General features: G+C 40.7%; 1 protein-coding gene across 1 annotated transcript; it reads right to left on the reverse strand.

The window, feature by feature from the left end:
* Positions 1-783: 783 nt before the first annotated feature.
* Positions 784-13,650, reverse strand: LOC150105285 (NACHT and WD repeat domain-containing protein 2-like). Its single transcript, XM_090393923.1, has 3 exons — positions 13,554-13,650; positions 7,762-7,987; positions 784-4,957 (listed from the first exon to the last, which is right to left on the reverse strand). Exons 1-3 carry the CDS (start codon positions 13,648-13,650, stop codon positions 784-786), a joined length of 4,497 nt encoding a protein of 1,498 aa, XP_090250049.1.
* Between the last annotated feature and the right edge of the window lie 229 nt (positions 13,651-13,879).

Below are 13,879 nucleotides of genomic sequence, written 5' to 3' on the forward strand. Positions count from 1 at the left end.
AAAGTTGACATCTCAAAAACAGCATCACATTAGGTGAGTGTTAAATTCATAATATTAGGCCTGATTGATATATTCATATTCTTCCAAATATCTCCATTTATAACAGTATTGCATTGTCATTAATGACACATTTAGTGTTGTAAAATTGTAATTAATTACTTCACTTTATGATATGTAAAATATAAAAAAATTCCCATTTTGGATTTTATGGGAGCCGCGGTGAATTAACATTCGCTAAAGGGGTCCGCGACATCAAAAAAGGTTGGGAAACACTGATGCAAGTTATTGTGTAATATAAGTTACTTCTTGTATAATGTTTCTTTACGTAATAATTCCAATTATGTTATGGAATAAAGATACTATATTTTTCCCAAGAGACTAAAGGTTGCCAATTGATGGGCTATGAAAAGAATAAAAAGTATTTTTGTAGGAACATTTGTACAAAAACGCCATGCGATTATGCCGACATAAATTAAAAACAAACAAACAAACAAACATTAAACTTAAAGTAATTCCTTAAGCCTTTTATTCTCCAAAGGGGCGCAGCTTCCTTAGCCCCGACTCCAGCATAAATTCTATAAATTTATTGCGTTAATGTTGTTGAACCATCACAGGGCATCGTGCCACTCGTTCGAAGTATTGGATTCACCCCAACTTTTAAACTTTGTACATCATTTCATTCGTATATGGAAAATACTTCTTCAGTGAAATCGTAAAAAAATAATTCACACAAAACCTGATCTAATCTCGGGAAATACCTTAAAACCGGTAAAGAATTTAGTGTTACGTGGTAGCAGGCACAGAATTTTGAGGAGCTTCGGAAGAACTGGAAGTGGCATTTGCATCGGAAGTCGTTTCTTGTTCGTGTGAGTTGTCCGAATTTTCTTCGAAGATCCTGTGCTTCTTGCTTTGAGCCAACACCACTAATTTCCTGAAGTTCGCGATTCCCCGACTAACTGAACTGCCCGTACGGCTCGGTAGTTCACTGACGCGTTTTCTTGTGTGTGGATTCTCCACGTCTACGATGGCCAGAACTGTAAAGCTTCCGTCCACGCCACCAACGACCAGAAACGAACCGTCCGGAGTGGTGGTTATGACCTGCGCATCGGCTGACACCCGATAATTAGCGATCATCTTTCCGTCCTTCGAGCGAAACAGCCTTATCGATTTCCTTCCGCTGTGATAATATATGATGTACTTGTCCGACGGCGTGAACGCTGTCATTGTGCTGAATACCCCTTCGGCAACAGGCCTGAGGAGTTGCTGCACTGTCTTTCCGTAACGGAGTTCAATAAGTTCTAACCCCCCTTCTGCTCCTGCGTACAGTCCGAGTTTCCCGTTGCTCGTGCACACCCCTTGCCATCTTCCTATGGTCCGATTGATTTTCTTGCCGACCACGTCCACGATGTGAGATCTGTCGTCATCGACGATTGTCACGTGACTTCCCTTCCCCGGAAAAGGGGCGAGTTTCCAAATGTCGTTTATTTCGTCGAACTTAGCGATTTTGTGCAGAAAGCCTCCGTTTCTGGCGTAATGAATCGAAAGACATTCCTTGCTTTCGTCTTCGCTGATCAATGCCAAGAAGTGTCCGTCTGTGGTGATGACGAAAGGCTTGATTACGAGCACGGGGATTCGGAAGGTGTAGATGGGCTTCCCTTCCGGTATAGAACGACACGTGCACAGTAACTCCATAGCGCTATCCTGTGACCCTAATACGGCTCTCGTGTCATCCGCAGCAAGCATCATTTGCTTAACCCCCTTTTGGGGGTGTCTGGCCACAATGGTCCCTTCCTGTATTTTCCAGACGAGAAACACGCCCGACTCGATGCTCACGATGTAAGAGCAGTCCGACGTGATGGCCGCGTGCGTAATTATCGCCCCTACTTTATTCTCGGCGAACTTTGTACGAAGCTTTCCCGCCCTCACCCTCCACAGCCCAATAGCACTTCTGGTTACGGTAATTGCCGTTTCTCCAGTTTTGTCGAAACTGACGGAATCGACTGCCATGTCCAGTTTGTCGATCACGTGGGCATGCTCAAATATATTCGTTACGTTCCATATCTTTAAGGTTCTATCTAAAGATGACGTTACTATGGAATTGTTATCGTCCGCTGATATCGCATGAAGGTGTTGAATTCTACCGAAATGCGCGTCGAGAGACCGTATTAGATGTCCGTTGTTTATAGTCCAGAAATACAAGCTTTTGCGAATTCCTGCCACGACGTACTGATTGTATTTAGTAACGGCTACGCAGGTTTTGGAGTGCAGCATTCTGGTGGAGATGCTTCTCACGCCTTCGGGAAGTTCACACCTGACATATTTAGAAGAAGACAACTTCCATACTACGAACTCTGCTACTAAGGTAGCAATAAGAACGGTTTGATCCGACGTAAGAGTCAGACACAATACCTTCCGCAGTGGTGCTGGTAGTAGATTACTCTTTTCTATCCATTTATCGATGGACCTGCTGTAATGGGACACCGAAAACGTATTGCCATTCCGCACGCTGACAAAGATTTCGTCCTTTGAGTGGTTGAACACTAAACCACCACAAAACTCCAAGTCCGTTATGGGCTGGTCATCCGAAAACGATCTTAGGATTTGAGTGCAGTTTTCTTTGTCCGATGTACGAAGTACCACGTGATATTCGCTACGGCTGACCACCATTATTGAGATTATGGAATGGTTTCTTTTCTTTTCCGGTCGACTCATGATTTTCTTGCAGCTGCAGGTGCAGTACATTGTCCATTCGTACTTAGACCAAGCAACAAATACAGAACTGGCAATGCTAATTCCTTCAATGTAGCCCTCCTCCTTCTTTTTAATATTTATTTTAGTGACATCTTCCGTGAGCATATTCACAACAACGATGCAGTTGTAATTGGAATACGAGATCGCATACTTCTCGTCCGGGCTGACTTTTACTGTTTGCAAGATGCCTTCGACATCCGGGTTAATATCCTGAGTGATTTCGGCGGTAGTCAAATCCCATATCAAGAACTTGTTTGACACAGATAGCACGTGACGAGAATCAGATGTGATTACGAAGTCGAAAACCGCAAACGGATGCCCTTCCAGCGAATATTTAAGTGGACCACCTGGCGTGTGTAGACAGTGATAGGCTGGTACAAGGGCACAATGTTCCGGGCCTTCTAGATCGCATTGATTGATGAGAGTTTGTATGTGTGGATGAATATCTTTGACTGGCAATAATCTGGCCACAATCTGGGCTGAAACCATTTGAGGATAATCGTTCAGGATGCTACCGCCAAGTCGAAGGGCATCGGCCACCAATGTCACCTCTCTGATAATTGTTTTCTCTCTAATGTAAGCCTTCGCATCCTCAAAATCGGCTAGAATGCTTTGCAGAGGACAACCACTGAGTTTGTTGAACAGCCACAAATAGTTGAATAGCACGTTCTCGTAGAGATCTTGAAATCTTCGGGATCTGACCAAATGGTACGGCAATTCTCCAAATTTTCTCAAATTATATCTCAGCATTCTACCGTCAGTGCTGGGGAACACTAACGGTTGAAGGGGCACCTTCCTGTCTGCTTTGCCTTCCTTCTCGGAAAGATTAAACCTCTGTCTTTGTACATCTGTGTAACGGAACGGCTTGGGTTCTCCACCACCCCAAATGCCAAGATAGTAATCCGCTATGCTGGAATGAAAATAAAACACGGAGTTCAGGTTTTTGAAGTATCGCTGACGCGCCGCATCTCGAAATTGTCGGTGGTACCAGTTCATGACACTAACACCATCTGCTTCTCTTTCTGCAAGGTAATTCGGTAGGTCGTTGCGAATCCGTGTCCACAGAAGGGGCGGTATTCTTCGAACTGGAGGCAAATGATACTGGTAAACGTCTTCTAAGACTTTATCGTCGAGAGAAAGCAAATCTTCCAGTTCACTTTCGCTCAGTCCGCTTTTAGAAGCGGTAATGTAAGCCAAGGCATGAGACACCAGCAACCGCCCGTGCTGAACTTCGATTCTTTCCATTAACTTCATTATGCTGTCCGTCACAGTGTACGCTAAAACGGTTTCTGTAGGTTTCGTGTAAGATTTCCATCGGCATATATCCGCAAACACCAACTTCACATAAATAGGAAGAGTGCAATGCATTAGAGCGGTTCGCACAGTCTTCCACTGGACAGGGATCAGATCACGTTTGGCGTTAGTCATCCACATCCTCACAGTACTCATGGCTAACTCCATTCCTAGCGATTTTACTTCCAGAAACTGTTGGTCGTTCTCAAAAATTCTTTGAAACAAGTTAAAATCGATGCTGTCCTCTTCGGACACTACGGATATCACCATCTTCACGTAGGGCGGCAGGCTTGTAGGAAGCCACGACACTCTGTTTGCAAGGTTTAATCCGGAAAGCTGATCCACCGAGTCTAGCAAGATGCATATGGGTTGTTCGTAGCACGCATATGTTAGAAGACGTTTTAGATAGGATACCAACGGGACTAGATCTTCGGGAGCATCCCTCCAGCACAAACTGAAATTATAGGCCACTTGTTGACAAAGACTGGTCAACAGTGGTATGATGGAAGAACTGTCTGGAGTCGTGCCTATAAATCGAAGTATTAGTATGGGTTTCTGATTTCCAGTGTACCAAGTGTTTATGAGGCTAGCAGCTCTAGCTATTAAAGATGTTTTGCCGCACCCTCCAATTCCGTGAAGAATTAGCGGCTGTTCGTTATTGCTCTGTATGTAACTCCCTATATAATCGAGTTCATCTTCCCTTCCCTGAAAGATTCTGACGGAGTTATTGCAAGCGTGAAGATGCTGTAAAATTTCTGTGACGGTGGAAGAGCACATGTTGATAGCCGCCCTTCGCATTGCTTTGTCTACCAGTTTCATGATGTACTTAAGAAAATGGGCCGTGAACGCTGCAAGGTACTCCTTATGTTCTTCGGCATGCAGTCCTTCCTTTCCGTACCAATCAACGGTAAACCTGCAGGTTAGAAAAAAAAAATCGCTAGTCACGTTTTCATGGTAGATTTTGACAATAAGCAGTTACACAAATACATTTTATTATTTTATATTAACTTCTGTTTAAAGACAAGATTTTAACAGGAATTGAAGTGGACAAAATATTTATTAAATGGGCACAAAGCCAGCCTGGCTGACTGAGGGAATTTTGTCTTCCCCTCTATAACAGTTGTAGGTTGGAATCCCACCGTGGCACGAATGGTCATGAAAGCATTCGTTAGGTGTTAGATGATTTTCATCGCGCGCTATAAGGCCGCTACCTGCTTATTTGGGGGTAACAGTACCATGTTTGGTTTCTGGATTATTTGATGTTCATGCCTGTCATAATTCATATTGATATACATGATTGTTATAAAGATTTTACTCATATATGCTACCAGAATTATTGAGATATTGCAATCCACAATTTTGGTAATAACAAAACAGACATAACACGATAGAGACACATAGTGGGCAATCAATCAATAAATGCTATATATTTAACCGCACGGTAGGTTTTAGAATTTCACACACATGCACACGCTCTCTCAATCTTTCTCTCACAAAACTAATCATAAACGTTTATATTTACTAATTCTTGTAGAATTCGGCATCGTTTATTTAAAAGACTGGTATGGGACTGGGTACTTTATACTTGATAAGAAATTGTATTCTTGTTTCAATAATTTACCTAAGCTTAAGCAAACTATACGTTAAGTATCTTCATCTAATCTACATGTCTAGAGAGGCTGTTGACAATGAAAAAGCATTATGAGAAGGTCACTGCCCAGACTGGTATCGATTTTTATGAGGGGGCTCATCAATGGTAGCTAGATTCGGACAGATATCAAGGTTTAATCGATACAGAAGTAATAATTCTCTATACACAAGTCGTAAAATTGAGTATTATCATATATTTGTTTATGCAAATACACTTTATAACCCAGCGATAAAACTATATATATATATATATATATATATATATATATATATATACACAGGGTGTTCGGGATAAATTTGACATATTTATAATTAATTATATTTTTCCGTAAGTTACATGTATTAACACACACTTCTCTTCATTTAAAAGTTTGGACCCTTCTTCATTCATATACAAGATGTCAGAAAGGATGGATAGCTGGAACCCACCTGAATCATGGAAGAGAATAACTTGTATCATGATGATTCGTGCCCGCCATCAAAATAAGGATATTACGACTGCTGCCCAATGCTCCCTGAATACAGTAAAAACAATCAGGCATAAACTAGAGACTTGCAATGGTGACTACGAGGATGTAGCAAGAAGAAAGATCCCTAGCAGACGATCTGATTGCGTTCGTACAGCAGAATTCCTCGCAAATCTGCAGGAACAGGTGTTGAAGAACCCTGGCATTGGAATTCGGGCTTTGTTCGTGGAGTTGCTAACTGTAGTCAAGCCCTGGATAAGGGTAGCCAATGGTAGGCCGTTTGTATGGCAGCAGGATTCGGCCCCTTGCCACACCTCTGGGAAAAGTCAAAAATGGTTGTCTGAAAATTTCTACGACTTCACCAGTCCAAATGTTTGGCCCCCAAACTCCCCAGACCTTAACCCCATGGATTATTTTGTATGGGGCGCAGTTGAAAAAGACACCAATCGCACTTCCAGTAATACAAAAGCCCAGTTAATGGATAAAATTAAAACAGTTTTTGCGGCCCTTCCCAGGGAGACTGTAGCATCAGCTTGTTCGAGGTTCCGAAGCAGAATTGAAGCTGTGATCGATGCTAATGGTGGTTATTTTGAGTAAATCTTGTTGATAGTATTGTAATTAACTCTGCCTGTAATGTTTTTTTGTCAATTCATTAAATTTAATAGATACAAAGAAGATTTTCTTTTTCCTTACGAAACTGTCAAATTTATCCCGAACACCCTGTATATATATATATATATATATATATATATATATATATATATATATCGGTCTCATTTTCACATCTTAGTGCACCTAAAACGACGTTGAAACCAGAATAATCAGTTATTTTCGTTGGTATTCATTGAGAGAGTTACTTGTAAATATGGAGTGTCTTAGTCCATATTTTCTTCTCAACTTCACTAGACAGGGAGATTAGGAAAGGATTGAGTTGTTGAATGCGCTAGTTGATAAACATGTCCTGGCAGAAAAAAAATGCAGAATTCAGAAGCACATTAAGCTGTTAAGGTTTTGTACAAAACCATCACAGGAATCAAAGTTTAAAGAAGGCCGTACAGCTTTTTTTGTGCACGTGAGGCGCATTTCTTGAATTTTAGAATCTTTCATACTATAAACCTTAAAATTCCCAGTAATGTTATAAACGCTAGTAATACTCAGTGTATTTCCATGAAATCTACCTAGATTTCATGGAAATACACTGAGCACTCGAAGCCCATCGAGAAAAAAAAAATGCGTCGAATTTCGCTAAGTTTTTTTATTATGACACTCCTGTTCACAAGCCGAAATCGACAGGGCTTTGCCAGCAACGTGCTATTAATATTTCAATATATAAATTAAAAATGAATCCGTGTTTGAAGATTTGTTTCTGACAGGTGACGACTGCACTGACGATAACGGTATTCTAAACTTGAGAAAAAGGTCTCGTCTGCCGAGACCAGTGCTAATTTAACTTCTCCCCCCCCCCCCCCCCCCAGTTACAAACTACAGAAACTCTGAATTTCTGCTAAAGAAATTTCCAGCTAACTGGCTTATGTACCATTTTTCTATCACCATGTTTATCATTATTATTATTTTTAACTACAAAGATTAATGTCCTTACTTAATTAGATTTGGAGGTCGAATTTTTTCCGTCAGTTTCACATCTCGTAGTTCACCAAGGAGTTCCTGAGCTTCCATGTCCACAATTGGGCCGATAGTGTCGATGAATTTCATAGCCGATCTAAAGCAAGACATGTCGATATTTTCAATATTTCGGATGTATGCTAAGCAGTGATGGCGAGTGTTTGACACACTTAAAATACCGTTGATCACCTCTCGTTCTGTTACTGGAAGAGAAAGAAAAACAGAATAAATTGCCATGTTTGGTACGGTGCACTTATAGCGATATTTAACTGTGAACATTTTAAGAGCGCTCTGCATTACTATAGTATGTCAGTAATGTGATACTTTAGAACACAGACACCGTATGATATATCCATGTTCTGAAGTACTTATGTATATTTTTCTTATCCATATTTTCGAACTACCTGATGCAAGAATTAGTTTACATAATCGGAAATGAAGCTATATGAAAAATACAATGAATAGTATGAAATGAAATAAATATGAAAAAAAAAATAAGGAACCAATTTTAGGCCACCATAATTAGTTTCATTTCTTTTGTAACATTCTACATAGCAAAACGTTTCGTTATTTTGCAACTGACGCAATTATTTCATTGACATAGTCCATTCCAAACTCGTCAACTGTTAAGTATCATCATCAAATTCCTGATATATATACCATCAGAGGGTGTACAAGACTTTATGATGGTATTACATGTAAAATCTACATCATTACTAACTTCCTATCTACAATTTTCCTCCAAATCAATCTGTTATCTGTCAAGATTGCAACGTTATCAGTTCTTATATTTCTAAGGCACATTGTACCGTATCAATCCACCTATATCTTGGTCTTCCTCTGGGTCGTTTTCCTGCCAACTTGGCAGAGAACACTTCTTTTGCTAATCTTTCCTCTCCCATTCTGTTTAAGTGACCATACCACCTGAGATTAGCTCCCCCCACCCCCCCCCCCCCCCACCCCCCCCCCCCCCCACCCCCCCCCCCCCCCACCCCCCCCCCCCCCCACCCCCCCCCCCCCCCACCCCCCCCCCCCCCCACCCCCCCCCCCCCCCACCCCCCCCCCCCCCCACCCCCCCCCCCCCCCACCCCCCCCCCCCCCCACCCCCCCCCCCCCCCACCCCCCCCCCCCCCCACCCCCCCCCCCCCCCACCCCCCCCCCCCCCCACCCCCCCCCCCCCCCACCCCCCCCCCCCCCCACCCCCCCCCCCCCCCACCCCCCCCCCCCCCCACCCCCCCCCCCCCCCACCCCCCCCCCCCCCCACCCCCCCCCCCCCCCACCCCCCCCCCCCCCCACCCCCCCCCCCCCCCACCCCCCCCCCCCCCCACCCCCCCCCCCCCCCACCCCCCCCCCCCCCCACCCCCCCCCCCCCCCACCCCCCCCCCCCCCCACCCCCCCCCCCCCCCACCCCCCCCCCCCCCCACCCCCCCCCCCCAGCTTGTTCTTCTCCAAGCACCTCCTCCACAATTTTTCTTAGCCGTTTCTCAAGAATACTTGTAAATCTTACCCGGAAATACTCAGCAGAGAAATTCCTCCATAATTCTTACATTCAGATTTATTCACTTTTTTATAGATGAGTACTATGTGCGCTCTGTTTTATTAACTTTTAATAAACTTCTAAATATAATATTTCCCTAAAGTCTATTAATCTACAGAACAGTTTTCGATATCATTTCAAATAAGAAAAACTACGATTATAGCGAAAATCAGAATCATCTTCTTACTATACATCAAATCGTTTTGCCAATACAAGGAAAACGAAAATTTTATCAAGTAATTCTGAGCCAAGAATCAATTCAATTGTGGTATTTTTTTTTAAATGAATACATTTCTGACGTGGTGACTCTTTTCCACCCGGTCATACGACAATTCCTAATATTAGTTGCAATATTTTGACAATAAAATTATACGATTGACGCCAAAATTAAACGGCTTGTACAAATTCTTGTATTTCAACCTAAATTTTTATTAACTTCCACCCAACCACAACGCGAAATTGTTAGACTGTATAATTTCGACATGTTTTAGTCCTTTATTCTCCTCGAAATAACCCTTTTGAATCAAAAATTGGAATGGTTCAGACTATTCAAATTTGTCCAGTTAGAATCCGGAACAACTTGCATACGGGAATTTATTAGAAGCTTAATACGTTTAATAAGTTCCTCACTTAATAAGTGAGTGCATCAAAAACCTGAAGGAGTAAAATATTTAATCTTAGGAAGCAGGGATCCTTTAAGCATCTATTATGAATGGAAATGTCGAGAGACAAGGGGCGATTGCAGAGAATTAGAAAGTACTTGGTGTTTCATCTACTTCTTGTAAGTAATCCCCACTCGATGTGGGAACAATGTGAAAAAATTCGCCTGCGGGTTCTACTATCCACAAAAATAATGTTACTCTCCTACCAAGATATCAGTCTGCTTAATGTAAATATTGTTACAGGCAATTGAAAAACAAACTAAATGTTACATTGACCAAAAACGTAACACATCATTAATTCTCATTACACATAAATATAGCGAAATATGCTTTATTTTAATGCGGGTTTATAATGGACGCCACGACACAAATGTTTGTGTTTTCTTTCGTTTATTTTTCATAATGAAGGGTGAATTTATATGAATTAACCATAAACAACTTAACAGGAAAAACAAATAATAAAATTCACGAAAACAAGACAGTGGATAGCACGATGCACTCAGTCACATGATCCGGTCTTCGACCTTGTCTTTGCAAGATACTTGTATTTTTTTTTTTAAATAACAGTATTAAAAAGAAGTTTCGTCATGTAAAATTTTCAAACATTTAATTACTAAGCTAATTCATTGTAAAAATAAGCTTAAGACATTACAACTGCGCACCTACCGAAGGGATAGAGGTGTTGGAAGAATAAGAATGTGCTACAGTGTTTAATTATATTTTGCCATTTTTGATTTTTGTGTTTATAATTGCCGGTGTATTTTATTGATGAAATGATGTTGTGGGAAAAGTATAATTATTTTTTAAATAACGGATTGCCTACGACATATGTTGTGCTTACTATGTATACGTGTAATATTAATATTATTGTGTGACACCTCCAAGGACTCATCGCAGGAGGACACTCTACTCCACTCCCCTCGTACGCATCACCCCCCACTCCTTAATTCTCCCACTACACACGACTACCATCAATCACTCATCACCACTAATAATAAGACCGTATTTTGTTTGTAAATGCGTCTGTTCTCATGGCAGATTTGCTTGTACGTGAGATGAAAACTAGAGTTTCGGGGAGTAAAAACCCTATGAAATCGGCTGACCCGCCTTCAATTGATTGAATGAACTGATTTAATTTAAACTATTTATTGGAAATTATAAGTGTAGTTTAATTTAAACGTATTAATGATGTGAAAATGTTGCACGTTTCTCAAGTTTTTCTTACCTTGAAATAAAGCGATGTATAATACGTAATGGGGGGGCTCAATTTTCTCGCTTTATGGATGAAACCGAAAGTGTGGTGAGTAGTGAAGCATGCGCGGAGTGAAAGAACCATTATAATATTGCCGAGAGAAATTAGGTGATTTTTGGAACTCATTAGCAGATATTTATTAAGTATTTAATTTAGAAAGAAAAACGTTTAAAAGGTGTCGTTATGTTATTACAGTGACAACAGAACAACTGTTTGGGGGAAGAGGATACGGCAGGTTTTTAATTACTACGAAAAAAAAAAACAGCCTTTCCTATAAAAAGGAAAATAAAGTTCTGAACTTTAAAAGAGATGAAAGATATGATTGGCTTCGGTATGAAATAGAAAACCGGCAACTAAATCTGTAACTGTTTGGGTGATTCTTTAAAAGGGACTCTGTAGTGTTCGAATTGAGGGTTTCCGGTTAAGAAGTTTTATTTCCAACTCTGGAAATAAAACTTCTTGAATGAATTCGTTGGCAGCCACTTAGCATCAAATAGCGAGACAGTAAATGAGAGTTGCAAGAAGAAAAAGTGTAAATTATGAGAAAACAAACTATTTTGAATGCATTTAGAACGAGGTTGAAAATCCACTTGTCTCAGATAACGCGCCTGTAGCGAGTGGATTTCTGGAGTCCTGAACCCCCCCTCCCCCAATTCCATTAGGAAGTGACATTTACCCAGCAATGCGGATTTTACAGTTGCATATATTTAGTTGTGTTATGTATCAGTGTCATTTATGAATATAAAAGTATGTATAGATATATGAGGTATATAATTTGATGTATGCAGATGATACCACCTTGCCAGCAGAATGCAAAGAAGAATTGGAGGAACTTATTATGAAAGTTAAAGAAGAAACTGCGAAGTATGGTTTTAAACTTAACCTGAAAAAAGACAAAAGTTATGACGACATGTGAACTTAATGATTTTGAAGTAGATGGGGAGAAAATGGAAGCAGTTTTTTCTGCTCCTAGGATCCCCAATTGATCAAGACGGTTATTGTACTGAAGAAGTTAGAAGAAGATTATTACTCGAAAAGAAAGCAATGACAAATTTAAGCAAGATCTTTAAAGATATTAGCCTCACAACAAAAAGCATAATCGTGAAAGCAGTGGTATTTCCTGTGGTACTGTATGAATGTGAAAGTTGGACCCTGAGAAAGAGTGAAAGAAGGAAGATAGATGCATTTGAATTATGGGTTTGGAGATGCTTACTAAGAATACCATGGGCTGCAAAGCAAACCAATAAATCAGTGATAGACGGAATAAAGCCAGATTGCTCCCTTGAAGCTATGATCATCAAGCAAAAATTGTCATACTTTGGACATGTTATGCGAGTAAATGACAGTCTGGAGAAGAAGCTGATGCTTGCTAAAGTTGGTGGAAGCAGGAGAAGAGGAAGGCCAAGAATTAGATGGGTGGATGGAGTTAAAGAAGCAACTGGAATGCGCTTGGAAATTCTGAAAGATATGGCCAGGAACAGATCTGAATGGAGAATGCATGTTCATAGAGTCACCAGGAGTCGAAAACGACTCGATGGAACATAACAACAACAATACGTATATGATAAAAAAAGGTTATTTTATTTTTTAAAGACATTTTTTTGTACTTGATGAATCCTAAAAAGGAAGTGGCGAGAAAGTGCAACGTGTGTTTTTTCTAGTCAAACCGATTGACACGATGTACTTCATCATCGTAACTATTTCCACACATGCAGCTTATCTTGTGTGTGGCTTGTCGCAAGTACAACCTATCGATTGAAATGTGTTTATCAAATCAAGCGTGAAGATTATACACAAGTGTATATTCGGGTGCTGCACTTCCTCGTTTGTATCCTTGAAAGCGGTGCATTATTGCTCTTCTATCTGGTAGCAGAGTGATTAATTGCTTTTCACTCCGTTTCTATAGACACTGCGCGTGGATGATTAAAATAGGAATGGACGTATTCGACTTCGTCCTTGGAAAGGGGGGGGGAGTGGATGTCACAGAAAACATGTTTGATTTCATATCTCGTCAACAAATAAATGGAACGAGAGCTCTAAAATCAATGAAATGTTTACAGGAATAAAGCATTTTATACATAATCGTTTATAGGATGCAAAAAACTGCATAAAGCACAGTAGAAAAATCGGATTCATACTTAACGTCAGTTACGGAAGAACGGAGATTCTGAATGCCAGTGCACAAACGTAATGGGAACTCACTGGTTGAGTTGCTAGACGATGTGGTTTCCATTTGTCATGTTTTGGATTGCATTAAAGTAAAAGCTTCCTTTCTGTATCTGCGGTAAAATATTAACGTTTAGAAACGAAGAAATTACCTGACATCATGTAGTTGTGCATCGCATCCTTTGTCATCTTCTCGGTCTTGTACAATTGCAAAGAAGCTTTTCGTAACATCTTCTGTAATTTTCCCATCGTTGCCCACCAGGTCGCCTGGTCTTTCGATTGTAGTTTGGTGACTTTCTACAATAGAATGTAACATTTTCTCGTAAGTTTATGATAAAAAATAACGTTCACATTTTCGGAGATATGTGATTATTTATCAAGAATTTTTCAAATTTTTATTGATAACTATTTGTATCAAGTAATTTACTCTCATAGCAACTTGAAAAACTCAGAATCCCTTCAGGTGAGAAAAAAATCC

This window comes from Typopeltis vanoorti, chromosome 6 (assembly GCF_054136105.1).
Source record: "Typopeltis vanoorti isolate ZY-2024b chromosome 6, IOZ_Tvanoo_1.0, whole genome shotgun sequence".
Classification (NCBI taxonomy): Eukaryota; Metazoa; Arthropoda; class Arachnida; order Uropygi; family Thelyphonidae; genus Typopeltis; species Typopeltis vanoorti.

Bases quoted from the DNA above. Each gene is read 5' to 3' on its own strand.
- LOC150105285 (XM_090393923.1), bottom strand. From the start codon at position 13,650: ATGGGAAAATTACAGAAGATGTTACGAAAAGCTTCTTTGCAATTGTAC. The intron at 7,988-13,553 runs GTAATTTCTTCG...TTTCTCTTCCAG, and splicing joins GCACAACTACATGATGTCAG to TAACAGAACGAGAGGTGATC. The intron at 4,958-7,761 runs GTAAGGACATTA...TCTAACCTGCAG, and splicing joins CGACCTCCAAATCTAATTAA to GTTTACCGTTGATTGGTACG.